This window comes from Sinocyclocheilus grahami, unplaced genomic scaffold (genome assembly GCF_001515645.1).
Source record: "Sinocyclocheilus grahami isolate Dianchi unplaced genomic scaffold, SAMN03320097.WGS_v1.1 scaffold349.1, whole genome shotgun sequence".
NCBI lineage: Eukaryota > Metazoa > Chordata > Actinopteri > Cypriniformes > Cyprinidae > Sinocyclocheilus > Sinocyclocheilus grahami.
The window spans coordinates 820,020-848,005 of record NW_015505528.1 but is presented as its reverse complement, the minus strand read 5'-3'; the positions used below and the strand labels follow the sequence as shown (position 1 = coordinate 848,005).

The 27,986-nt window shown below is 36.7% G+C and overlaps 6 protein-coding genes across 6 annotated transcripts in view; 3 read left to right on the top strand and 3 right to left on the bottom strand.

The window, feature by feature from the left end:
• The window catches only part of mtrfr (mitochondrial translation release factor in rescue), a 2,736-nt gene extending 1,669 nt beyond the window's left edge, over positions 1-1,067 (bottom strand). The window contains exon 1 of the mRNA XM_016229247.1: positions 588-1,067. Within this exon, the coding sequence (XP_016084733.1) occupies positions 588-875 (288 nt within the window). The 5' untranslated portion in view covers positions 876-1,067. The remainder of the gene's footprint in view (positions 1-587) is intronic.
• A 5,081-nt stretch (positions 1,068-6,148) lies between these two features.
• On the bottom strand, positions 6,149-12,932 carry LOC107548530 (bifunctional methylenetetrahydrofolate dehydrogenase/cyclohydrolase, mitochondrial-like; the record flags this gene model as incomplete). The annotated part of the gene is made up of 6 exons (XM_016229244.1): positions 12,709-12,932; positions 9,406-9,590; positions 8,159-8,281; positions 7,164-7,316; positions 6,449-6,556; positions 6,149-6,345 (listed from the first exon to the last, which is right to left on the bottom strand). Coding segments are annotated over exons 1-6 (852 nt in total), but the record flags the coding sequence as incomplete, so codon positions are not given.
• A 2,536-nt stretch (positions 12,933-15,468) lies between these two features.
• Positions 15,469-20,117, top strand: LOC107548509 (MOB kinase activator 1A-like). The gene is made up of 7 exons (XM_016229217.1): positions 15,469-15,852; positions 16,231-16,397; positions 18,928-18,938; positions 19,012-19,091; positions 19,187-19,320; positions 19,411-19,574; positions 19,685-20,117. Exons 1-7 carry the CDS (start codon positions 15,839-15,841, stop codon positions 19,760-19,762), a joined length of 648 nt encoding a protein of 215 aa, XP_016084703.1. The 5' UTR covers positions 15,469-15,838; the 3' UTR covers positions 19,763-20,117.
• A 659-nt stretch (positions 20,118-20,776) lies between these two features.
• On the top strand, positions 20,777-21,876 carry LOC107548508 (deoxyguanosine kinase, mitochondrial-like). Its single transcript, XM_016229216.1, has 3 exons — positions 20,777-20,909; positions 21,108-21,214; positions 21,673-21,876. The coding sequence occupies exons 1-3, from the start codon at positions 20,786-20,788 to the stop codon at positions 21,874-21,876; spliced, it is 435 nt and encodes a 144-aa protein (XP_016084702.1). The 5' UTR covers positions 20,777-20,785.
• A 2,874-nt stretch (positions 21,877-24,750) lies between these two features.
• On the bottom strand, positions 24,751-25,712 carry gtf2h3 (general transcription factor IIH, polypeptide 3). The gene is made up of 4 exons (XM_016229245.1): positions 25,565-25,712; positions 25,281-25,360; positions 25,064-25,170; positions 24,751-24,988 (listed from the first exon to the last, which is right to left on the bottom strand). Exons 1-4 carry the CDS (start codon positions 25,572-25,574, stop codon positions 24,784-24,786), a joined length of 402 nt encoding a protein of 133 aa, XP_016084731.1. The 5' UTR covers positions 25,575-25,712; the 3' UTR covers positions 24,751-24,783.
• A 1,362-nt stretch (positions 25,713-27,074) lies between these two features.
• LOC107548507 (eukaryotic translation initiation factor 2B, subunit 1 alpha) overlaps positions 27,075-27,986 on the top strand; it is an 8,342-nt gene continuing 7,430 nt past the window's right edge. Inside the window, exon 1 of the mRNA XM_016229215.1 lies at positions 27,075-27,356. Within this exon, the coding sequence (XP_016084701.1) occupies positions 27,344-27,356 (13 nt within the window). The 5' untranslated portion in view covers positions 27,075-27,343. The remainder of the gene's footprint in view (positions 27,357-27,986) is intronic.

The window sequence follows — 27,986 nt, the reverse complement described above, 5'->3', positions numbered from 1 at the left end:
TTTTTTTTTTACCTTAAACCGCATAAACACATTTCATTACACCAAACACACAAAATTATATTATTTTTAGCAGCATCATATGACCCCTTTAAATAACTGATCATTGCCAAGCCTTTGGAAAAGTAATTAACACAGAGTCTCACTTTTTGCAGACCACACTAAATTATTACTTTGTGTCTTTGATAAAAAATGAATAGTTTAGTCAAATTGTGTTTATCTCTAACTGTGACTTAGGCCTACATGAAGATCAGACCACTTTTTATGAGTATTCAGTGCAGTAATTGACAGTTAAATATACATAGCATGAAATTGTAAGTTAAACTAGCATGCATTTCACAGAAGGTTTTATCCACAGCCACTTACATTGCATTTCATTGTAACGTTATGCATTTGATCAGTTCTTGCATTCCCTGGGAAATCCACATAAAGGGTTCACAAACTTTTTCTGACAACTGTACTTTTTACATGATCATTTCAAGTATTTACACTATAAATCTGATACATGACATTAATTGATAGGGTTATCAAATGGTATACTATCAGTCTATCACATCCATACATCGATATCAATTAATGAATGAACTCACCTTTACGACGATACCCGTGGGAATATGCCTGAGCACCACGCAGTTGCTGGTTTTGTTGGTGGCTTGTCCTCCAGGACCAGATCCACGAACAAACTGTTCATCAAGGTCTTTCTCGTGGACTACTGGCAGGTCAATTTGGTATTTCTTACCAGCAGCGAAAACACACGGCCATCCTGTTACCCGTAGCCACGGCTGATGGAGTATGAGGCTCGTCCCTGTGTTCAGCGACCCCCAGAGCAGCTTCCAGGCAGCGAAAAGACGCTGATGGACTAAAAGAGGCGAAGTCATCCTTCAGAGTTTCCCCTTGCAGCCACATAGAAGGCCACAAATATACTGGTCGGAATATAAACCAATTACGCGCATTCAAGTAACATCCCTGAAAATAAACTCAATCTGATAGAAATACACAGCATAATGCAGCAATGTACTACATACTGTACACACTGAACTTCACGAATTACTTCTTCGTTTAGTTTTAGATTATTCACAGACTGTGTTCATACCGCCACCTACTGGGCTGTTTTATTTTATTTTATTTTCCCAGAACAAAATAGACCAGCATAAGTACAACTGTAAGTCCTTACAGACTGAGACATAGCTACTTAAAAATATGAATACTTAATAATACATTTTACAAAAATACAATACAAACAAATAAATAAAATACATAAACATTCTAGGTGGTTAAGCAAAATCAGACTGATTAAACAAATCAAATGATCCTAGCATTGTAATTTTGCAATCAGGATTATGCTACTGCTGTTAATAATAATAATAATAATAATAAATCTACAACATTTAGCATATCAATTTAATTATAAATAATAAAACCTACAATTACTATATAATTGTGTACTGTGTAAATAATAATAAATATGTCCAGCATTCTTATGCAGTTAAAGAAAACTTGAAATCGCATCATATGACCCCTTTAACACAATGATGGCTTTAAATCTTATTTTGGGGGTAATTTCTAAGCCAAATTTAATGTCAGATTAATTAGCGATGTCTTAATTAATTAGTTCATACATAATTAGGGTGAATGCAGATGTGGGCCACATTTTGTTAAACGTAATTTAGATACCTAGATGTTTTTTTCTTTTCTCTTTATGTTATTACGTTTAACTTTACTTTTAACAGTAAAGCTGTAGTATTTAAATTTGTATTCAATCCAAAAAAAACTTATTTGCAAGGTAGTCAGTTTCTTAAAAAATGATCAACGGCTAAATTTTTTGTTTCGTTTTTGTCAAAACTTTATTTGAGCACGTAGTATATGTTAGTAGACAACATGTTATGTTGCAAGTCACCCAAACAATATTTTTAATTTGTTTAAAATCTGTTGTTTTTTTTTACTTGATTTGTGTTTTTGAGTACTTTTTGAACATTTCCAGCACATCTAACAATACAGTGATAATATTGATAATTGTGATCATTTCGGTAACTATGAAATTTTCATGACGTTTTATCTTTAATAACAATAACTATGTAAAATGATGCTCAGGGGGTATTAAGAGTAAAGAATTTAGGCCAAAGGGGTTCAGTTGACAAAAAATGTTTTAAAGCCTCTGATTTAGAGAAATAGTGTCTCTTTAATTAAAGACCATGGTTAAGCTCTGAAAGTGTAAACCCTCTGAACACAGTTCAATCAAGCTTAAACAGCCCACTTTACCTGTGATCACCCAATCTTATCTGAAAATCTTTATTTAGATTTATAACGCTTTTATTCTCGCTGTAGTATTGTTGTTGCCGCCGCCATGTCGTGAAGGCGCTGTGTGCTTCGTTGTGAAAGCGAAACTACTTTGTTTGGTCTTCCAAAAGAGGACGATATCTGCTTCGTCATGCCTAGAGCTGATCCGTGCTGGTTGCTGAGGAAATACTACAACTTTGCGCTGTAGATCGCCAGATCGGCTTTCACCGTGGACGAAGCGGAGTCGTCACATGTCCTTCCGGACGCTCCTTCGTCGAAATCGCCGGCCGCGCCATTCTCAAGTCCGCCGCCTCTGCTCACTCTAGGCCGCCGTGTGTGACGCTGTGAAAGTGAAACTACTTTGTTTGGCCTTCCAAAAGAGGACACGACTAGAAATCAGTGGTTAAGTTGTATTTACAACACTGCTCCAAAACAGTTCAAACCAAATATTCAGATGTGTGCAGCGCATTTTATGGAGGACTGTTTCCTGATCCTGGTAGAGGAGACTACAATTCCGGCTGTTCTGACTCACAGACTGTAAGTAAGTTTTTTTTTTAAAGAGTTTTAATATTTTATATATTTAAAGCGAGTTTGTTTGGGCAGTGTAGAGTAGGGCTTGTTGTTTGTCATTTCTCCGATCACAAATGCAGACATTTTATGTTTACGCGGCGCGATGCAACGCATAAAAAGACAGTATAAGTCATTATAATCCATAATTATGTCCCCACTGGATGTAACGAATGCCTCGTTTATAATGGGTTTTCATGTTTTTGTCTCATGGCTCCGGCCGGACAGGGAATCACAGTATGGTAAGGGGCGTAACATTTCCGTCACACGCTTGAGGTATTCAGCCAATCATAACGCACTGGATAGCTGGCCAATCACAGCACACCTCGCTTTTTCAGACCGATGAACTTTGTAAAAATCAACACGTTTCAGAAAGGCGGGGCATAGAGGAGAAACAATAATGTACAGTATGTGGAAAATAATGAGTTCTTTTAACCTTAAACCACATAAACATTTCATTACACCAAATAATTTTCTTTTTAGCATATGACCCCTTTAAAGGGACTTTGGTAATACGCAGGTGTGCACATACCAGGGCCGTGTACTTTAGCTTCTTCACTCTGCCAGGTCTTCAGGTATGTTTGAGGTGTTTCATCAGAAACAGCATTTGATACGGAAGCTGCTGCTCTTTCGGCTTTCAATGCTAGCTTCTTTTGCCACTTCATTTCCCGCATCAGTTTCTTAACGTTTCTTTTTTTTCTCTGGATGGGGAAGTGGAGCTGGAAGACGATGAAGAGCTGGAGGGACTTCTCCTTTTCATCATTTTTCTGTCTAATTTCAGATCAGAAGTCGGGAGACATGTTATACGTACAAGCTTTCGCCACAAATACAGAATATGCATTAATTTATGAATACACAATCTACTACATGCCTTCTGTTGTCTGATTGACAGTTCATACTTTTTTAGCAAGTAAAAGGCCTTTTAGATAAACGTCCACTTTTTAGATTGTGTGTCTGCTGTGAAATATTTACTGATTTTTAAGAAGCAAATGTTAGAAAAACTGTTATATTGTTTTTAATATTTCAACACGAACACTTACTGGACTGAAGCATTTTAGGTTTGCTTGATTAACCAATAACCATACATAATTTTTTTTTAGAAAAATCATGTCAAAATGTGAGTATTCTATACTGAGAGCAGCACTTTCCCTTACCAGAGGAACGTTCAGGTCTCTTTTGAGGGCTTGGACTGGATCTCCTAGCACTTGATGATGACAAGCTTCTGGATTTGCTCTCATCTCGGTGTCTGCTCTTAGATCTGCTACCAGCATCACTCCCTCCCATGAGTAATAATCTACCTGTGAAACAGTCAGGAAAGTAGTCCTGTTTTAAAGCAATATGATCTTGTTAAAAATTCACTGCTATCAAAGTGCAGATTAAAAACAACATAATAGTGCAATGTATACCAAATATAGAATGCTGGTAACATAATCCTGTTTCCACCACAGGATAAAAATAATAATAAAAATGGTAAATGCTACTTTTTTCCTCGCAATTCTGAGATTCACCCCCAAGTTACTTTAACAAAACTGGTTCTAATGCACTAGTACATTTGTGTCACACCACAACATTTTTAACATATTAATAACATTGAATTAATACAATTAAAAATATAAATAAAAAGGCGATTTTCTCGATATTTAGATTTTTTTTTTTTGCACCCTCAGATTCCAGATTTTCAAACAGTTGTATCTCAGCCAAATATTGTCCTATCCTAACAAACCAAACTATTCAGCTTTCAGATGATGAATAAATCATAATTTCAAAAAATTTACCCTTATGACTGGTTTTGTGCTCCAAGGTCACATTTTTTTTCTCGCAATTGTGTCTATATTTTGTAATTCTGAGAAAAAGAAGAATTGTGAGATAAAAAATTGCAATTACCTTTTTTAATTCACCACCACCAGCTTCCATGTATTTCATCAAGAGATACACCAGCAATTTACTTGTTCAGGTTACTCGTTCCTGCAACAACCGAGCCAATCAGAGCAGTTGTGGGGCGGAGCAACGCGCCTAGCCACACCCCAAAATGCAGCCCCTCCCTGTTCTGTCTATGCATACAATATGAGCATACACGAGTGCATACAAAAAAAAAATAGTATTCATCAGTCTCATAAGCGGCACCTCACATTATGAAACAACCTACTGCAGCTTGTTATAGGAAACTCCTTAAGTAAGAAGACCACTCGTGAATATTACACCTGGCCAGGTAAAAGTAAAGTTCAGTATGACTCTTCTGCACTGCCACCTATTGTTATAGTGAAAAGTGCAATGGCGAGGACCTCGTTTTAATCTCGGCTAGTGTTTGGCGAGGACAGTTTAAAAGCATAAACCAAACTTAAAAACCGCAGCACGACCGCAAGTGTGTGTAACGTTACTGAGACCCCGAGCTGCAGAAGACGTGCAGAGTGTTATATCTCCAGGTCTCTACTAATCTGATATCAGCACATGCTTCATCTTTCTTATAGTGACTCACTAAACGTAGCCAATTAATACTTACGTGTTCACCAATTCAGAATGTTTTCTTTCTGCTTTACAAGACCTTTAGATCAGTAGCTGGCACTTCTGCAAGTCTGCAGTCACATGAAACAAAAGCATGCGTTAAATAAACTGTATTATATATTTAATGATGTGCTTTAAATTTATATGTATGTATTTGGCGGACAAATTTTTCCAAAGTGACTTTTTACCGCTTCATGCATAACCTTAGCGTAGCGCCATGCTCTACTGTTTGAACTACAAGAAGTAATACCAATATAATACATATTCATAAAAGAAATAAATAATGCAACCATACCAACTGCTAGATTTGAACAAAAACTTAATTAGATTTTCAAACAATAATCTTAAAACGTCTTAAAATCCAAAAAGAAACAGGCTAAACTAAAAGCAGATATTCAATGTTTAGAAATCCCAAACTAGAATGTCTGTGGAATATACAGTAAAGTGCAAGCACAACAATCATTTGAACCGAGAATCTCAGAAAAGCTTTTATCCCATTATTACACCAGTCACAGTACTAGTTGTGCTTCCTTCTTACCTTCAAAGTCCACGTCACCAACAAGTCTGTTTTTCCCAGTCAAGGGGTCCAATATTCTGTTGATTCCAACATCTATAACTTTTTTCTTTGCGTGAACATTTGGGCAGCGTTATGCAAATCTTCCCACATCGTGATGTAGACATGTGGGGGCGTGTTTGAGCGAGGCGTTTTAGGAGGGCGTGGACTAGTTTTAACTTTTATAAAGAATATCTCTTTGGGTTTGAGACTTTCGTCTTTGCAAATTTAGGGATCTTATCTATTCACGAACAGCTTGTAACACTCCAAAGAGAAAGGAAAACTTGAAATCGCATCATATGACCCCTTTAAATGGACATTAAATGAGGGTTTAATTAGTAAATTGAAATTTGAACCTGCAGCAGCAACGATAATGTCTGCGATCTGCGTGTGCCGACGGAGCTGTTCTTTGGGAGTGTAACGGTGGGAGATGGTCACTGTGGCATCACCTGAAACAAAAAAGGCATGATGCTTTATACTAATTGCCATGTATCACCAAAGATCATCAGAACTGCACACAAATGCTTTTGCTTTTTTTGCTCACAGACTCACCTCCTGGCCTTTCATGTCTGCCGTCTGTGTGTAGCAGCATTGCAATGGGCATCCCAACGTTCTTGGAGCGACCAGCAACTACCACATTCTTACCCAGCGTCTGTATGCCTATGACAAAAGACGGGTTCAGTCAGCATAAACATGCACTGCACCATTGAATACAATATGCACATTGAATATACAATAATGTTGAAAATTATGTACATTTGTAAATAAAGCAAATGCACATTGTATTCCTGAAATGCATGTTAAACTCACAGAGCAGAGAGTTTGTGAGAAGAATTTACTGTGAACTGAACCGCTTTGAAACAGTGTCAAAGCTGCACAAACACACTGCAGAATGAACCATCCTTAGCTAAATTGCAGCCCTTTATTCAATAACTGTGATTTCCATTGCTTTTTGATCAGTTGTGCACAAACCCTCATTTGGGCAAGTTGGGCAACCCTGCCCTAGATGGTTGCTTACTGTCTCAAGTCTCTAGGAGTCTCTATTTTGGGTGTCTCCTTCAATCCATGTCTATGGGATTTGTTCACTGATTTTAATATCTGCATCTGATTGCTTAGAAAGTTAATAGCACACCTCTCCTCAACAATCCACACAGTTTGAGGTATCATTTAACCCCAAATTAAAATACAACATCCAACAGCTCCCTAACTAACTGCTGGGGTTCAAATGACGCTGTATGATCCACTGGTTAAATTATGGGTTTCTCACCTGTGCGTTTGATAATCTCCCAAACCCCCCAAGGAGTAGCAGGCAGCATAGTTGACTGATCCAGACACATGCGACCAACATTGACCACATGGAAACCATCAACATCTTTCCCTGGGCACACGGCATTGCAGATACGTCGCTCATCAATGTGATCTGTGTATGAGAGGAAACCACTTAAAACAACTTGACAATCCCACAATATAATTGGAAATAATATTGAAGTCTAGTCTTTTATGTCCTTTTTGGAAACTCTAGTTCAATCTGGAATAAAGAGAACTAAACAAAACAAAGTGGTCAAAAATAGTTCGAAATGACCGTCAAGTCTCACATTAAGCGTTAAACCAGGGTTGTCAAACTCTAGATATACATCAAATAAACACAATATTACAATGTACAATTGCACAAAAGGCTGCAAACGAACAGCGCGCATCTGAAGTGTCTCTGAAGGAAATAATGCATTATTTATCGGCTTTAAGATATCGGCCAAATTTTCTTATCAGGCCGATACCGATAACAGAAAAAATGAGCCGATATGGGCCGATACCGATATGGTGGCCGATATATCGTGCATCCCTACTTTTATGTCCTTTTTGGAAACTCTAGTTCAATCTGGAATAAAGAGAACTAAACAAAACGAAGTGGTCAAAAATAGTTCGAAATGACCGTCAAGTCTCACATTAAGCGTTAAACCAGGGTTGTCAAACTCCGTTCCTGGAGGGCCACAGCCCTGCAGAGTTTAGTTCCAACCCTGCTCCAACACACATACCAATCTATTTTTCAAATAAGCCTAAAGGACCTGATTAGCTGGATCGGGTGTTTAATTAGGGTTGGAGCTAAACCGCAGGGCCGTGGCTCTCCAGGAACGGAGTTTGACACCCCTGCCTTAAACCTAATGTAATTGTTTCTAAAACCCAGCACTGACAATGGAAAATGTCCAATAACCAACAACTATGAGGCACTACATCAGCACAGCTATAGCTCTTCTGTTAACCTACCAGGAAGTGGTAACTGTACCAACAGACCGTCTACTCTGTGGTCTGAGTTGAGTTTCTCAATAAGGTCAAGTAGCTCCTCTTCACTGATACTAGAAGGTTTCAGGATGGTCTCGCTACTAATGCCTACAGAGAATAAGAGAGAGCAGTGACACAACAAGCAAACATACGTATTAAATAAAAATGTATAAATATAATATATGCATTTATAAAAAAGCATTTATGCCAATAGGCCCCAAAGTGCCACTCAGATTTGCTTGTGAGTTTGTGTAGAGCCAGAGTGTAAGGTCCTGTAAGGAGTCACATGTACACTCAAAATAGACTTACATACTGTATACAGCCAACAGTGGAAAGTGACACCCATCTCTTACATACTACAGCAATACTGAAGACAAAAACAGACTCACGGCTGCCTTTTATTTTCATTGACTATACCTTCCAAGTCGTCCATTTCATAATTAAAAAAAGTAATTAAAATTTCAATTTTGTAAAGAAATTAATATGTAGGCTTATCTACAAATCTAATTTCAAGCATTCAAGTTTAAAGGGATAGTTCACCCAAAAATGAATATTCTGTCATAATTTTCTCACTCTTGTGTTGTTTCTTTTATCAAAACACAAATGAAGGCAAAACCTGAGAAGTTTCTGTCCCTCCACTGAAAGTCCACACAACCAAAAATTTGATGAGTCAGAAAGTTCTTAAAAAGACTGCAAACGTAATCCGTAATAATTGAGCGGTTTAATGATGAGAGACAATCGCTTTGAACAGATGAATAGATTTCATTTAGGGTTTTATTCAAATATAAATGTTGATCAGCACACATACAGCATATCATATACGGGTTTCAGAAGTTTACGCTTTCATCTTTGAAGGGCCAAATATCGGTGGAATGGGATTTCAATGGAAAGACAGATATCTCTCAGGTTTTATTAAAAATATCTTAATTTGTTTTCGAAGAAAGCCTTGAACTAGCAAGGAACAACTTGGAACAAAAGCCATGGGTTTGTAAGGACATGAGGATGAATAAACAATGACAGAATTTTCATTTATGGATGAACTAACCCTTTAATCCTTTATATCAAAAGATTACGAAAAACCAGACAAGCATGTTCAGAATTTTAACTGGTAGATACACCTCATTTCACTTCAGTGAGCTGTGAAGAAGAAAGGCTCTTCTCCAAATACTCTTTTACAACCAATTTTGAATGAACAAGAAATTGCTCCCATCTGGCACTGGAACTTATCTTACCCACTTCTGCTGCTGCTCGGGTTTTATTGAGAACGTACGAGTGACTGGCTGGATTGTCACCCACTAACACTACACTCAGGTGAGGTCGTCGGTTTCCAGCAGCGACCCACTCCTCCAGGTCATCACGTGCCTCATTGCGGATCTGCCGTGACAGTTTCCTGCCTGATATGATCACAGCCTCTTGTCTGGAAAATAAAAACCATGAGGACTGGAGGGCAAAATTTCACTGCAAATAACTACAAATCTGCTTCTGCTCTGGCTAACTTTGAGCCAAAGAAGTATGGGAAAATATCATTTTTCTGTGGAATTTATCTGTTCATACAGTGTCCTCCAACAATCCAGATACCTACAATTGACACTGGGAGTCATAGCTGCTGTCTAAAGATAAGCACTGTGCTGGTGTGATAGACTAGTCTAAATGAAGACATATGGACAATAACTGAAGATAACAGGACACTTTGAAGAATGTCAGAATATTCTATTTGTAAAGTGCTTTGGAGAAAAAGTGTCTTCTAAATGATTAAACATAAATGTAGGAGTTGTTTGCATGTCAACAAAAGCAACAGTTCTAAAGAGAATTCTCAATTCTTCCTAAGGCATAAAATAACAATCCATGCAAATTTAGTATGAATATTTTTACTATTCTCAGCAGCATTCATTTACAAAAGCCTTGAGCGCCGTAAAAGTGTTCATGTCCCTCCCTGTGTACCTTCATTGACATGATAATTTTCAGTAATGATGATCATTTGTGTTAATTTTTTTAATGCGAGGCAGTAAAACTGTTCTGGATATTCTCGAAACATTACAAATTGTGTGCGATACTTCTATATAGCATGTTTTATTCAGAAGAAAGTGCATTTGAAACAGCACTGTAACTAGTCACTTGACGGTTATGGGTTTGAATCCCGGAGAATGCATGAACTGATAACATGCATACTCTGAATGCAATCTACGTCGATTTTGCATAAATGCAAACAACTTGTTCTATTTTTTATTATCTGTGTTTTTTGTTCTGTCACTGTCATTCTGTTACACTGTGGAAGCTTCTGTCACGAAAACAAATTCCTCGTATGTGTAAACATACCTGGCAATAAAGCTCATTCTGATTCTGATTCTGACAATAAATGACTGATCTTTAGCCCTAACAACAACTGCTAATTATGGAAGATTAAAAAAGAGAAAAACACATTGTTTTTTGTGGTCATCTTGTGACCAAGGTATAGAAGCTAGTTAGTTTTCTTTTAAAAACTTTGTTACACAGGGGGAAAAAACGTTAACGTTAAGCATGGCTGCTTGTATGCGGCTTAATTGAAGACATCTCAATCAGTCATGTGTAGAAAATTTAGTCAGCACCGTTAATTGAATCTCATTAAATCACTGGCCACGCGGAGCATAAATGAAAACGGGTATGTGCTGAATTTGAGCAATCATGCACAACGATCGCTTAAAAGCATGAGACACATGAGCACTGAAATTAGCAGAGAGGGGTCCCTCTGTCGAAACCAAACTTGACGCCTGTGCTGCGTGCAAGCAGTGTTGCCAACTTAGCAATTTTGTTGCTAAACTTAGCAAATTTTCAGACTACCCTAGCAACTTTTTCTTCCAAAAGCACCTAGCAACAAATTTAGCTATTTTTACATTTTATTTGCCTACTTTTAGCAACTTTTGATAAGTGGCTCAAACAATAAAAAGGCACACATTTTCCATCTAAATTTCACAAAAAGAGGAAACCAAAGATGCCTAGAAGTACACACATCACGTGAATTAAGTTATTGCTATTTGCAATTGTTCAATTTGATAATAACAATAATAATTTAATAATTGTTCATTTATGATACACCTTGTTAGAAGCTTGTACCTGTGATTGTTGATCAGTTAGTACACTGTAAGAAAAATATCTAGAAAAATGGAAAAGGTACTAGTAATTTTACCGAAAACACAAAATACAATGCGTAACTTAAAATGCAGGTAAAAACCTGTGATTTATTTTCTTAGAGTGTAGCATACTGACTACTAACGCACTGCTTAAAACTATAATTGTTCAGAATGTGTAGTCTTACTAGTTTACTAGCTAATAAAAAAAAAAAACTTGTAATCATTCAAAAATTAAATCGTTCAAAAGTGTTCAATGTTGTATATAAAAATAGTTATTTATATTTTAACATTATATTATGCATTTATATTATTTTACGAACAAATCTAAATGAACACAAAATATATTTTTGCTGAGATTTGATGTAGTGACACGTGATTACGTAATGACGTCACCGCGCAATGACATCACAACGTCATTTAGCAACTTTTAGAGCCGTGTTGGTGGCATAAAATCTGGAAATTACCTCCGAAATATTTAATCACAAATAAAGTCAAAGAAATTTCTTTCAAACTCATTTATAAATATTACCCCAGTAACTTTTTCCTTGTATTATTGAGACACTATGTACATTTTGCGGTCTACATACAGAAACGTTTTTTCATTTATTTTGGAGTTGTCCTTACTCAGTCAATTTTTGGTCAAATTTCTGCTCTTTTGTTAGAGATCATATCATGCCCAGCTTTCAACTGGGTTTTGAAAATGTTTGATTTGTTTTTTTCACTTATGACATGTCATTCCATAAGGAATATTATTTGATTCAATTATTACTTTTGCTGGCAAAGTTTAGTATACATAAATGCAAGTACGGCAATTATAAACCATTGTTTCTCATTTTGAAATCAGAAGTTAAACAATACCTAAAATCAATTTACAATTTGATAAACAAGAAAGCTGTTAAGTGTATTAATGTATGTAAACATTTCCATGTTTTTATGTAATTTATTTTCTCTTTATTTCACTGTAATTTTGTATCTTTTTTTCTTTGTGTTCACCCCCTGGCTACTGTAAAGTGTTGAATTTGAGTGATTCAATAAAAAATAAAAAAATTTTTTAGCAACTTTTAGCAACAAATCGACCTTCCTTTAGCAGCTTCCCCTGAAAATGAGTTGGCAACACTGCGTGCAAGCGGGTTATGACATTACATCAGCCGGGAGCTCCGGGCGCCGGGCGCAGTGAACTGAACAACTAAACCGGCGTTTGTTACATAACTAAAACATCGAGAGAGGAGTCGCAGATGACATGTTTTATAAAGAAACTAAGTGTAATATAGTCAGATAATTACAGCAGAGGTATTACTGATGAAGAGTTACGCTTCCGCTGTACGTTAACGTTACATGACAACCGGTTTAACGAGAGCGGATCAGAACACCCCGCGCTTATTCTATCACAAACGACCGTTAAACGTTAGACAGCTCTCGCACACTTACCGTGAAGATGACAAATGAAAACTACACGCCTGATGGCGAGACTGCCGGCATAGCTTCCGCAATGCCCGGAGTGTAACGTTAGCCATTGGTGGGTGATATAAATAAGAATAAAAGATTGAAAGCAGCTAAATTGCACCTATGTGAGACCGGGTGGAAATAAGGCAGAAAGGTATGCACACTAAAATGCAGTATCAGTTTTATAACCCCGTTGCCCCGTGCGTGCCATTCAGAGGAGACGTCACAGTTACGTCACTTGCAGCTGCGCGCGCATAATGGTTGCAGAAAAACACTGGGAACAAGTGGAGGTAAATGGGTCAAATCCATGGAATAAAAGAAAAAATACATTTTTGTGCCTTTTGATGTCAAGATCGGAATGCAGATCATTTTTTATAGAATACTGTCGTCATTTGAAGCTAAACGCAGACGTTTAAATGGACATACTATGGATGAAAACTGCTATGATTACTCTACTTTTAAAGCGTAAATTCGATTTAAACAATAGGTCTACATAATATTCACATATGGGACGTATTGTATTAGCCCTACAGTTACAGCATGAAATATTATTTAAACCTTACTATTAACATTTTTACATAACATTTATTTACTTTATCTCACAATTCGGACTTTTTTTTCCTCGCAAATGCAAGTTTATATCTCCTAATTCGGACCTCATAACTCGACTTAACTCAAAAATAGTGAGTTTGTCAAATCTGAGGAGAAAAAGCTAGAAGAGCCGAGGGGAAAAGAGAGAATGAGGAGTTGTTTTTCCTTATTATAATTGTGAGATATTATCTCGGGACTGCGAGAATAAAGTCAGAATTTTGAAATATAAAATCAAATTGACCTTTTTTTAAATTCTTTTATTCCATGGCTCCATAGACTGCCGCTTGAAAACCCTCATTTTCTGCCTCCAGATAGGCTCCGCCCACAAAAACCGACATCCCTGTTTCGGATCTGTAAGACTATCGCACTCTCTAACGTCAATTTCGTTGAATAACAGTGCTTATCGCTGGGTGACAAGCTCTTGTAATATGCGTAGAACATTTTGAAAATGACATCTAAGCAATATAGTTTATAATCTTTTTAAACCTAACTATGTTGTACCGTATCCGTGAAGTTCTCTAGCTGTAAAGGCTCTCTCCCGGGTTTTCTGCAACCATGATGCGCGCGCATCCTGAATGTTTATAGCGTCTCGATATGTTCCCCCGTGAGGACAAACTAACGTTACCCTAAAGTTGAAGGGCTCTCTCACTTTGTATATTCTGCTCTTTCTTTGTCAACGATAAAGCTATAAAGGAAATTAATCAAATATTTTTGGATTTTATTTGGAAAAATAGACCGTACAAATGAAAAAGAGCTGTGCTTGCTAACTCCAGAAGTGAAGGTGGCCTGATTTTTTTGGATTCGCAGATACTGTAAACACCTTTAAAGTAAACTGGCTGAAAAGATGCCTTACAAATCCAATGTCACTGTGGGTTTTTATTCCAAATAAGATATTTGACCAACTCGGTGGCCTGTCTTTCTTACTAAAATGTAATTTCTTGCCTGGCAAGTTACCTATTTCCTTATCTAACTTCCATCAGCGATGTCTTCTTTGGTGGAAATTGTGTTTTGTCCATGGTTTCTCCCCCCACAAAGTTCTTCTTTGGAATAATGCTGATATAACTGTTAGAAATAAGTCTATTTTTTCCCCTAGATGGTTTAATAACAACTTGAACAGTATTCTATCTGTGTTTGATGATTTTGGTAATATTTTAACTTATGAAAAATGTATGAATCTCCATAATTTTCCAGTCCCACCAGAGGAATATAATACTTTGATGAGAGCCATCCCAGTAGGCTTAACCCAGTTAATTAAAAGTCACCTTAAATTCAGTAAAGGCAACAGTGTTTATCCGGCTTTATGTTTGGGTGGTATCGGTATTTTAGATCGGAAATGCAATAACAGACATATCCGCAAAATATTTCAGACAAAGAGAAAGATTACTCCAAGAGGGAAATTCTATTGGGGTTCCTTTATAACAAATACCAATTGGAAAAAGTGTTCATTTCTTTTTCTTCATTTTGCATTTCTAACAAGGTCAAGGAGATTCATTATAAAATCCTTCATAAAATTTACCCCGTTAATTTGCCTATTTCTAAATATTCTAATGTTGATGAATCTAGCTCGTTTTGTGGTTTTGTTGAGGAAACCGCTGCCCATTTGTTTTTTGATTGTGGTGTTACCAACAAATTATGGGTTGACTTAATTAAGCACCTATGTTTCTAACCTTACAAATGTGTCCCATACCTTCGTCCTCAAAGATGTTATCTTTTACTATGAAAATCCAAAGCTATTATCTGTTGAATATGTTGTTAATTTTCTTATATTGAATGCAAAATTCTTCATTCATAAGCAAAAATGGCTTAAATCGCCTTTGTCTTTTCCTAATTTTCTTGTTGAATTGGACTCTCTTGTTTCATCTCTTAGACTTACTAATAACAAAAAGAGTGCCAAACTTTTGATGTCTTATGACAACTTTTCTAAAAAAAAAATTTAAGTTTATTTTTGCGCTTTTATGTATCGATAATAATTCATTTGACATGCAAATACAGAATATTTGTTTTCTGTTTTTATTTTTTATAATTGCTTTTTGTTGGAATATATTCATGTCTCGCTTCCCTGTTTCTGTATGTTTCTACAAGTTTTGTAATAATAAAAAAAAAACGAATGCCAAAAAAAATAAAAAATAACGTTACCGCCTCTTGACACCGCCTCGCGCATGCTCGGTATACCTACAAGGTTTTAGCTGCCAGGGGGGCTTTTATTATTTATAGTTTCACTAATGATTGTTTAGAAAGTGTAGTCATAAGTATTGTAACAATATTCGATCCGTATAAATGAGGAAGTTTGCACGTAACCACGCGCTTTATTTCTGTGGCTACGCGGCACCCGCTGGGAACCAATCGTAGACATTTCCTGAGTCTTTACTTCTACGCCTACTGATATCTTTCGTCCGTATGTGAAACCTCCAACTTCGAAGAGTACTTATAAATGGTGTTTAGTGGCCTTTGAGAAGTAACTTTATAGTAGTAGCACTTCGCATTGCCTTCTAAAAAATAGTTTGAAGAGGAAAAAAAACCGGAGATGAGTTTCTTATTGTAAGTATTTTAGCCGCTGCAACAGTATGTTAACCTTTTCTTTCTTGCCATAATCGTGTATTACTGATATATTACCAAGCAGCTGTATATTCCCAGAAGAATTAGTCATATGGAAGCACATCCATCAGAAAAATCAAACGAATAACATCTGCTCGCGCTCATAACGTTGAACTTTCAACATATCCGGTTGACATGTTGTTCCTGCGTTTAGCACGAGAACTTCCGACTCCGCTTGTTTTGAGTTGTACATTGTTTTTCTGTCTTTCTGCTAAATTCCTACACTCGTGCTATGTTGATGTGTTGTTTGTAGTCCGTTTAGTCTTTAGTTTTTCTAGTCAACTTGATTGGTGTGACACAAAATGCGTCTTTGTGTTGTAGTGGAAGCCGTTCATCAAAGACTTTCAAGCCCAAGAAGAATATCCCAGAAGGCTCTCATCAGTATGAACTGCTGAAACATGCAGAGGCCACGTTAGGAAGCGGAAACCTCCGAGCTGCTGTGATGCTACCAGAGGGAGAGGACCTGAACGAGTGGATTGCGGTCAATAGTGAGCTTTTCTTTATTAAACCATTCAAATTTACATTAGCTTGCATATGGAAGCCTAAAATGCATATAAATGTGTACATAATATACACATAATTACATCTGCAGTCATATCTCTAAGTGTACGTATTTACTCGTATGCTTCAAGTAGTAAAAATAAAAACATTATAAAAGAACAATAACCAAATAAGTGTAAAATGCAGGTTGAAATAAAACAACAGGCTTTTTTAAATTATAAATAGCATGTTCTATGTTTCTTAAGAAGAAAGAGACTTGATTCCTAAAATACTTTTTTAAAATTGCATTTTTTTTAATTTTTATGCATTAAAGGTCCCATGACATGCTTCTTTTTAGATGCTTTTATATAGGCCTAAGTGGTCCCTAGTACTGTGTCTGAGGTCTCTTTCCTGAAATTCAGCCTTGGGGCAGAATTTCAGCCACTACGAGCCAGTCCCACAATGAGCTTTCCTTAGGACGTGCCATTTCTGTGTCTGTAGCTTTAAATGCTAATGAGGAGGAGAGAGGCGGGGCAACTGCAATGCTTCGCTCTTTGCAAGCCATGATGTCTCTCGAGGAAAAAAAAATATTGCGCTCGCCTCGCACTGTAGTAGCTCATTTTCTCATGGGCGGGCCAAATTCTCTGGGCGGGCAAAGCAGAGAAAGGGGAGGTAACCTTTCCCCGTATGACGACATAAAGGGAAGATTCCAGATTGGGCCATCTGAGATTTAATTTTCTCAAAGGTGAAGCAGGATACCCAGGGCTCGGTTTACACCTATCGCCATTTCTAGCCACTGGGGGACCATAGGCAGGCTAGGGGAACTCATATTAATGTTAGAAAACCTCATAAAGTGACATTTTCATGCCATGGGACCTTTAAGGTTACATTACATTTATGTGTGTGATATTTACCCGTAGTAATGATTATGTTGACCATCTTTGACCTTCTTGAGAGACCAGCCACAAACCAAAATATGAAATAAATCAAATGAAGGATTGCCAGTCTCTGTGTTTAACCAGATGAAACGAACCTGCTAGAACTGCAGCGTGACCGAACCAAAAAGAAATAAACTCTCGATAGTTTCAGGCTCTTTTAAACGGAATCCACAAAGATCTATTTCGAAACGAAACCTTTTTCCGTAAAATGTCAGCTGCTAGATAGGGGTGTGCGATATATATCGTCTGCGATAATATCGTAATTCCAAATGTGGCATTGAATTCAATAAACAATAAGTTAATTATAGACACCATATTGCTTGTTTTTGCTCTATTTCGCCAACAAAAATCATTCCGAATACAGCCACAGAGCTGTTTTGTGTCTCTGAGCAACATGACGGTGTTTCGTTCTTGAATGAATCAAGCGTTTAAATGATTCAACTGTCAAAATATCGTCTAATTATCGATAACATCCCAGAAAATATCGAGATATTATTTTTTGTCAATATCAATCCCAGAAAATATCGAGATATTATTTTTTGTCAATATCACACACCCTTATGATGGCAGAAAATTTATACATTTATACCACTTCATATAGTCATTCAATTTCACACGAAGAGTGCCGTTTTTCTCCAAAAATTACCATGATTACAAATGTGACATTGAATTGAATAAACAATAAGTTAATTAAGAGACTTACGTTTTAGACACCATATTGCTTGTTTTTGCTTTATTTCGCTAACAAAAATCATTCCGAATACAGCCACAGTGCTGTTTTGCGTCTCTGAGCAACATGACGGTGTTTCGTTCTTGAATGAATCAAGCGTTTAAATGATTCAACCGTCAAAATATCGTCTAATTATCGATAACATCCCAGAAAATATCGAGATATTATTTTTTGTCAATATCGCACACCCTTACTGCTAGATAAATGCTGTTATTGATTTGAAACTATATGTCCTTCATTTTTGGTAAAATTGGTCATTTAAAATGACTATTTATTGAATAGTGAAAGTGAAGTGACGTGTGGCCAAGTATGGTGACCCATACTTGGAATTTGTGCACTGCATTTAACCCATCCAAGTGCATGCACACACCTGGAGCAGTGTATCAATGATAACTATGTATCGGCATCAAATACTTTTGATGGTACATTTAAATCAGAAAATAATTGGCCATGGTGGAGTTTGGAGTGTGACTGTTTGAGGTTGTGGACAGGTGTCTTTTATACTGATAATGAGTTCAAACAGATGCCATTAATACAGGTAACGTGTGGAGGACAGAGGAGCCTCTTAAATAAGAAGTTACAGGTCTGTGAGAGCCAGAACTCTTGCTTGTTTGTAGGTGACCAAATACTTATTTTACCGAGGAATTTACCAATTAATTCTTTAAAAATCCTACAATGTGATTTTCTGGATTTTTTTTTTCTCATTTTGTCTCTCATAGTTGAGGTATACCTATGATGAAAATTACAGGCCTCTCTCATCTTTTTAAGTGGGAGAACTTGCACAATTGGTGGCTGACTAAATACTTTTTTTCCCCACTGTATATGGCGATAATATAGCATAACAAGAAATTGCTTATAATTTTTGTCCAGGAACACCAAAAGTGTTACAAGGCAGGAAAAAAATTATCCAATTTTAAGGGAAGTTGTTATTAAGTCAAAGCTAGCAAGTTTTAGTCCAGTGTGATCATATTCACTAGCATTTTCAGGAAAAAGAAAATCCTCTATGGATCAGAATGCCCAGAATACAACATGAGGTTGAAACAAAATATAACATTTTAGAAATGTTTATATACTGTTATTATAAAAATAGTGGATATTTAGTCTAAAATGTAATTGCTTTTTAATAAAGGTATGAATATCACTGGGCGGACGGCACCAACATCAAAAAACCCATTAAGTGTTCTGCTCCCAAGTACATTGACTACTTGATGACCTGGGTTCAGGATCAGCTGGATGATGAAACTCTCTTCCCATCTAAGATCGGTTTGTTTGATTCCATTTGTTATGAATCGTTATACAGTGTAAGCTTGTCAGAAAGGCTCTCTCATTTATTGCACTTTTTACTCCCTTCAGGCGTTCCTTTCCCAAAGAACTTCATGTCAGTGGCAAAGACTATACTGAAGCGTCTGTTCAGGGTTTATGCTCATATTTACCATCAGCATTTTGACTCGGTCATGCAGCTTCAGGAGGAAGCTCATCTTAACACCTCCTTCAAGCATTTTATCTTCTTTGTACAGGTCAGTGCATTAACACACATGTACTGTAGGTCATGAGTGACAATGTCTAAATTGTTTGGTCGGTACTCTTCTTGAACTGATTACAATTTGTACTTTTTTTTTTTTTTTAGGAGTTCAATCTCATTGATCGCAGAGAGCTGGCACCCCTGCAGGACCTTATTGAGAAACTAGGCAGCAAGGATAGATAAACACCGATATGAATACCATATTGGTCAGCCTTAATGCATTTTCCAGAAAGCCTTTCTTTTGTCCTGTCCACTTTTTGGAGTCTGAATTTGTTTTGTGCACACTGATTGTCTTCGTTGTATCTCAGCTGTGCTTCCTGAAGTTCATAGAAGAAGTCATCCTGAAAACTCTTGATTCACGTGTGGATTTTCTCTTTGTTTGAGTTTTTTTCTGTTGTCAGTATTACACTGTAGGTCTTTTATTTTATTTAATGTATTTGTGATGGATGGGGATATAAAATGAATATCAGAGTTTAGTTTTGATGGATGTAAAAATAAAACCAGCATTTTTAGTCAGTACTTTTATAATGTGTGAAAACAAATTAAGATGTATTGGAGGAAGGGATCAATATTACAGTTTTTATTATTGCTTTGTACAAGTTTAAAGACAAATATTATTTTTGATGTGTTCGTTTCTATGTGGCTGCATATTCAACAGTGAAGATTATTACAAGACTTTTTGGTTGTAGGCGAATCTCGAGATTTTATATTCAGACTTTTAAGCAGTATTTCATGCATAATGGAAGCATCAGGTTAATTTTGTTTTTCCTTTTATTTCTACTCGCAATAATGTTTATAATCAGAGTTTCGAAAGCATTTCGTCTTGTTAATGTTTAGGTTATAGCCAATGAAAGTTAGTAAAAATTCCCAAATGTCATTTTAACAGCAAAATGCTTATTTGTTAATACTTTTATTTTTTAGTTTTGTTTTCATGAATTACACTGTATTTTGCATTATTTGTATTAGACATCTTATAAAAGATGCACTATAAGAATTATTGTAAGATTTGTTTTTTTAATTATTATTTGTTATTTGTTTAACGATGTTGTGAGGTTGATATTTTTCAAAAAGGAAAAAGCGAAACTTTTATTTTGAAACTAAAACTTTCCTCCCCCGGAAGCACGTTTCTGCTGAGACGCTTGGTGCAAATAAAATGTTCGAGACAGTATTATATATATATGAATGATGTAATATTATTTTTGTGTGATGTCAGGGATGAGTATGAGAACGATCAAACGCCTTTTCTCGAGCTCTGCTTTTTACCGTTTTGCGAGCAGCCACATGAGTAGAAGCAATGAAATAAAGAGAGTCTCGATCGAAGGAAACATTGGTATGTTTTGCTTATTATGGTTTTTTTTTCTTTTACACATGATTCATGTTTACACTGGTTATGTGAGTGTAACGAAATTTGAAAAATAATAGTCATGGTTATCTAATGTGGCATATGCCCATTAACAGACCGGTTCTCACGTGTAGTGTTAGTTTAAAGTTCAGTTGGTAATGTAGTGTGTCTTCTAAACATCCACAGCGGTCGGGAAGTCAACATTTGCCAAGCTGCTACAGAACGCAGGACAGGACTGGGAAGTGATCGCAGAGCCCGTCAGCAAATGGCAAAATGTGGACCAAACGACTCGGGTCAGTGTCACAGACGAGACGACAGATCAACACTGAGACAGTGGACTGAAGTGATATTTCACCCTCATAAATGAAGATCATATATGTACATGCAATAATTAAATAAGAGTCTGTATGATGTTACATAAGTCAATTTGATTGTTATTTAGATATAAAAATATCAAATGATGAGAACTTGTAATCAACAAAATAATTTTTATGCTATTAATAACAGGTGTATTTCATGATTTCATTTGCGTACAAAAAGTGTCCATATAGTTATTGTCTGAATTGTAAACAGTATATCTGTTGTTTTGTCCTGTAGACCCAAGTATTTGTGAAATATTTAGATTCAAGTGTGCTGTCTTTAAATGCCACGTGTTTTAATGCTCTTTCTGCTCAATAAGCCCAAAACCTTTTGGAAGCTTGACTCTCACAGTATGTTATGTTCACTAATGTGTTTTTTCCTTTCTGGGTAGCAGACTGTGGATGGTGCTCAGCAATCATCCAGTAACCTGTTAGAGATGATGTATCATGATCCAAAGCGCTGGTCCTACACTTTCCAGACGTTCTCCTGCATGAGTCGCATGCGCACACATCTGCAGCCCCTTGCTGCCAGATTACTGCAGTCCACAGGCACGCCGGTACAGGTGTACGAGCGCTCTGTCTACAGTGACAGGTGATGGTTAATTAAGATTTTCACTGAGTGTATATTTCATAGTTGGTCATAGTGATCAGTAACTTTTTTTTTATTGATAATTTGCTAAAACTACAGTGCTTCTTTTGATTATCTTTTTTCTTTAAATCAGATGAAACTTTGTTTCTGTTTTTACATGTTAAAAGTAGGTTTGCCCTTGTGAAAAGTACACTTTAGCATACTTTAGCAATTAGTTGAGTGCTTAGGTGTTTTTTGACCCACTTAAAGGGATCATATGATGTTGCTAAAAAGAACAGTATCTGGTGTAATGAAATGTGTTTATGCGGTTTAAGGTTTAAAAAGCACATTATTTTCCACATACTGTACATTATTGTTTCTCCTCTATGCCCCGCCTTTCTGAAACGCGTCGATTTTTACAAAGCTCATCGGTCTGAAAAAGCGAGGTGTGCTGTGATTGGCCAGTTATCCAGTGCATTGTGATTGGCCGAATTCCTCAAGCGTGTGATGGAAATGTTACGTCCCTCACCATACTGTGATGCCTGCAGCAACCACATGTGACGACTCTGGGCTGCTTCGTCCACGGTAAAAGCTGATCCGGCGATCGCGAATTTGAAGTATTTCCTCAGCGAGCAGCACGGATCAGCTCTAGGCATGACAAAGCAGATATCGTCCTCTTTTGGAAGACCAAACAAAGTAGTTTCGCTTTCACAACGAAGCACACAGCGCCTTCACGACATGGCGGCGGCGGCAACAGTACTACAGCGAGAATAAAAGTTACGCCTTCTTTCTTTGCGTGAACATTTGGGCGGCGTTATGTAAATCTTCCCACATAGTGACGTAGGTATGTGGGGGCGTGTTAGAACGAGCCGTTTTGGGTAAGTTAAGTTTCACAATTTGAGTTGAATTACTGAAATAAATGAACTTTTCCACGACATTCTAATTTATTGAGATGCACCTGTATGTCCCCACTGGATGCAACTTTTTTTTTATCTCGTTAAATCATTTCCCCTTTCTCAAATCGAGCCGATCTCAGATGCCTGTCTGTGTGATGTCACACAGACCCAGGCCCCTCCCACGATTGTTGATTGACACTGGCATTTTACCTTAGACCCCACCCTGAGTGAGCTGTCATCAGTCCACCATTGTTTCACCGCTGGAGCAGATGTAGACAAGAATGTCTCCATAGCGATTGAGGTGTTCTGTTGTTGGATGTAATAATGAACATAGCAGTCGTCATTTACTCCTGACATCTGAGCAGCTGAAGACGCAGTGGATTACTTTTATTTTTGAAGGGAATGCGCCACCGATCTACTTAAATGCACCTATGTTCACGCGAATCATTCATGATCCAGCCTCACCTACAGGAGTTCTTTTATGAATCTTTGCAAATCGCCTTTCCTGATAATGTGCTAGTTAGCAAGTTTCCCAGCTAAAGTAAACAGTCTCATGAGAACGGCTTGTCACCCCACAGAAGAGAGGGGCGGGTGAGCAGAGCTCATTAGAATTTAAAGGGACATGCACTGAAACAGGTTCACATTATAACAATCTCTCTGCTATATATAGGATCTTTTGATATATATTTTAAGGTTACTAAAAAAAAAGCAAAGGAAGAGTTACAATTTAATATAGTTTGATCAGACTGTACATTTCAAAACCTTCAAGCTAATAACGGTTTCTTATGTCTGCAGCATGTAAGTGACACATCATCATTTCAGTGACCATACTATCAGTTCACAGTTGCTTTGGATGATATTATGCACTGTAGATGATGATAACTTCAAACTCGTTGCAATTTTTCTCTGAGAAACTCTTTTCTGATATTGCTCCACTATTTTTCGCCGCAGCATTGGGGGAATTGGTGATCCTCTGCCCATCTTGACTTCTGAGAGACACTGCTACTCTGAGAGGCTCTTTTTATACCCAATTATGTTGCCAATTGACCTAATAAGTTGCAAATTGGTCTTCCAGCTGTTCCTTATATGTACATTTAATTTTTCCGGCCTCTTATTGCTACCTGTCCCAACTTTTTTGGAATGTGTAGCTCTCATGAAATCCAAAATGAGCCAATATTTGGCATGACATTTCAAAATGTCTCACTTTCAACATTTGATATGTTATCTATATTCTATTGTGAATAAAATATAAGTTTATGAGATTTGTAAATTATTCCATTCCTTTTTTACTCACAATTTGTACAGTGTCCCAACTTTTTTGGAATTGGGTTTGTATTTTGATCAAATAAATGCAGCCTTGGTGAGGAGAAGGAACTTCTTTTAAAAGCATTTTTAAAAATGTCACCGACCCCAAACTTTTGAACGGTTGTGTGACATACATCTGTGGTGATGCTCGCATGCAGTAGACACAAGAGTCTGAAACAAGCCTAAATCGAACAAATTTTTTTTTAAACATGTCTCTCCAAGCTGATAAGTAATAAAGGGTAGATGGAAACATACTTGACAGGCACACTGAACAGACGTAGCCAATTTCAATCAGGTTGCGGTGGCAGAAGCAAGCGGCCCTGTAGTCTACGTGTACCGGAGGAGGCAATAACAGCTGGGATCTCTGGTCTGTGTCTGGTAAAAATACCCACTGACACACAACCAGCAGTTACAGTCTCAGCAAGAGAATATTTGAAATATAAAACAACATAAAATAACCTGTTAGGGTACAGTTTTGATTGGGATAGTCACAAGTTCAAAATTGCACAAATGTCTCACCAACAAATACTGTGTGAGAGCGATCTTCTGGGGAATTCTGAGGTACAAGCCTCCAGTTATGTCACAAGCCTGTTGAAAGACAAACAGAAGTGTGACGGCACCCATTCACTACAGAGGATCCGTTGGTGAGCAAATGATGCAGTGCTACATTTCTCCAAATCTGATGAAGAAACAAACTCATCTACATCTTGGACGGCCAGAGAATGACTACATTTTCAACAAATCTTCATTTTTAGCTGGCCTATTCCTTTAACCTGAATAATAACAATTAATTCATTAAATAACTTACTTCTGTCCATGAGATTCCTGATCTCTTCCGCAAAGAGTTCATTGGTAACTGACAGAAGTTCATATTTGCCATCGCTACTTACAGATATTTCATCCCCTGATTTCCACTGCTTACTCGGATATAGAAAGTGGCTTAAAAAGAGACATTTTTTTTTATAGTTTTAGAATACGTTTGTTACATTTTTCTGAGAACAGTTAACTGTTTACCTCTTTTGATACAGGTTTGCAATGACGGCTAGTTTGTTGGTTCTTGACATCACTAAATGGGCATTTGCCATGACCATCAAAGAATCCAGGCATGTTGAAAGAGTGAACTTAATAATAATAAAAAAAGAACAATTTAGGGCAATGAGGATAATGGTAATCATGAGGGAAAAACATTATGGATTAGGGTCAAAATGACATTATATAAAAATGAAAGTACCTGAGGTTCCCGCTGAGCTTGCTGGCCCCACCAAATAGGGTTGACATCCAACACAATGACCAGAATATTAATTTCGTCGTCTGCAAACATTAGTGATCGTGATTAGTGAGTTTCACATATATACCACGTGACATACTGTTTTACATGTCTACTTTAAGAGCATCACAATTCATGTACTCCATTCAAACACGTCCACATATTTATAAGAAACAAATAACAAGTTAAATGCACAATTGTTTACTTTTTAATACGTTTTAAAAACATGGTCTGTTTGATGTACAAACCAGAGGCCATTATTGCGATTCCTTTATCTCTAAATCGCTACGTAAAGGTATTTCAGTTCGTATTTCCTCCAATGTTGTTAAAAGTTGTGTTCCGACTCATAATGGGCTCTTCTTCTGTGGATTCACTGAAGGGTTTGCGAAGCAACTAAATAAGTGCACACCGCCACCTTCTGTGCTGGAGCATGAAATAAGTTACTCTTGTAAAATAACAACCACCCTTACTTCTCCATATTTTTATGTTTTATTTCATATAATACTAAATATATCTATCGAAATATATCGATTTATTTTGAGAATAGTATTACATCCTCACATTAATATAGCTTAAAAATGAATTCTCATGCTGTTTTGCTCTAGTCCTGTAGGTGGCGGTACACACCAAAGATGGCTCCAGTGTTGCCAATTTAGCAACCTTTCAGACTACCCTAGCAACTTTTTCTTCCAAAAGCACCTAGCTAGAAATTGAGCTATTTTAACATTTTAAGTGGCTCAAACAATAAAATGGCACACATTTTCCATCTAAATTTCACAAAAAGAGGAAACCAAAGATGCCTAGAAGTACACACATCACGTGAATTAAGTTATTGCTATTTGCAATTGTTCAATTTGATAATAATAATTTAATAAGTGTTCATTTATGATACTCCTTGTTAGAAGCTTGTACCTGTGATTGTTGATCAGTTAGTACACTGTAAGAAAAATATCTAGAAAAATGGAAAAGGTACTAGTAATTTTACCGAAAACACAAAATACAATGCGTAACTTAAAATGCAGGTAAAAACTGCTGTGATTAATTTTCTTAGAGTGTAGCATACTGACTACTAACGCACTGCTTAAAACTATAATTGTTCAGAATGTGTCGTTTTACTAGTTTACTAGCTAATAAAAAAACTTGTAATCGTTCAAAAATGTGTAAGTGTTCAATAATTCAATGTTGTATATAAAAAGTTATTTATATTTTAACATTATATTATGCATTTATATTATTTTACGAACAAATCTAAATTAACATATAAAAATATATATATTTTAAATGTAGTGACACAATTTTGCGTTGATTACGTAATGACGTCATCACGCAATGACATCACAACGTCATTTAGCAACTTTTAGCAACAAATCGAACTTTAGCAACACTGGATGGCTCATTCGCCATTAAATAAGGAAGAAGGAGAAGAAAGTGCAAGTCGCATATGAAGGAGCAAGATTTCAACTAATTCAAGCTTTAGGAGCATTCGGAATAAATAATGTGTCACTTCAGGTTCTGTTAGGAAATGGCCCAAAGCAATCAAGAACATTTCATGAATTAATTATTTTCTTAAAAGAAACAAGACAAGATAAATATAATTTAGGATACAGTTGTAGTAAATAAAGCGGGAATAATTGTTTTTGTTTTTTTTATTAATAATTTTTTTTTAATCTTCCAATCATTATGCGCTCCACACTCCTATCCAGTAGGTGGCGGGAATGCATCATTTAAGTTGTTTGGTCAACCGCCATTAACACCAGAAGAAGAAGAAGCAAGTGCAAGTCCGCTTGCTCACTGCATAGCGGTGACAATTTGAAATAAATTCATAAAACAAACATTATTCTGTTGACAAAGTCGCTCATTTGAAAGGAGTTAGTAGGATAAAGCGTATTCTGTTGGCAGTCAAAATATTTCACCGGGTTCAGTCTCGTAAAGTGTCTTGAGAGAACATTGCATCAGCAACGCGTTGTAAGAGTATTTGCTCGTGACTCGCATCATTCGTCAACAGAGACGCATTGAGCCGTTTTAAGATGGAAGAAGCAGGTGAGTTTTGAGAAAGACACAACGCAAAGTAGTATATAAGGTTTGCAATAATGGGTCATGCCATTTTGCTAGTAGCTGTGGTCTTCTGATCACCTTCTAGATTATGAATGAATAAATGATTTTGTTCATTCCGTTATGTTGCGAAAAACATAATTTTCCATCTGCTTTTGCTCAATTATATGACCATATATGTCCATGTGCATCTCCACAAATATTTAAAATATATATTTAAAATATTAAATTGTTTTGACATTTACATGATTAGTTAAGCTCTGGATTATGATGAGTGACATTAAATCCTTAAAAAAGCTGGTAACACTTTACAGTAAGGTGAGGTCTCACTTAAAGGGGTCATATGATGCGATTTCAAGTTTTCCTTTCTCTTTGGAGTGTTACAAGCTGATTGTGCTCAGATAAGATCCCTGAAGTTGCAAAGACTAAAGTCTCAAAACCAAAGAGATATTCTTTATCAAAGTTAAGACTCTGCCACGCCCCCCTAAAACGGCTCGTTCTAACACGCCCCCACATATCTACCTCACTATGTGGAAATATTAGCAAATGTGCACACAAAGAAAGAAGGCGTGGTTTCAGTAACCACAGTTAGTGTTGAAGCAGCATGTCAGGGAGACG

Coding starts and splice junctions, on each gene's coding strand:
- LOC107548509 (XM_016229217.1), top strand. Junction 19,321..19,410: donor TCTCTTCCCATCTAAGATCG/GTTTGTTTGATT, acceptor TACTCCCTTCAG/GCGTTCCTTTCCCAAAGAAC. Junction 19,575..19,684: donor ATTTTATCTTCTTTGTACAG/GTCAGTGCATTA, acceptor TTTTTTTTTTAG/GAGTTCAATCTCATTGATCG.
- LOC107548508 (XM_016229216.1), top strand. CDS start 20,786: ATGTCAGGGATGAGTATGAGAACGATCAAACGCCTTTTCTCGAGCTCT. Junction 20,910..21,107: donor CTCGATCGAAGGAAACATTG/GTATGTTTTGCT, acceptor AAACATCCACAG/CGGTCGGGAAGTCAACATTT. Junction 21,215..21,672: donor ATGTGGACCAAACGACTCGG/GTCAGTGTCACA, acceptor CTTTCTGGGTAG/CAGACTGTGGATGGTGCTCA.
- gtf2h3 (XM_016229245.1), bottom strand. Junction 25,171..25,280: donor AAGCTCAGCGGGAACCTCAG/GTACTTTCATTT, acceptor ATTATTATTAAG/TTCACTCTTTCAACATGCCT. Junction 24,989..25,063: donor GCAAACCTGTATCAAAAGAG/GTAAACAGTTAA, acceptor TCTCTTTTTAAG/CCACTTTCTATATCCGAGTA.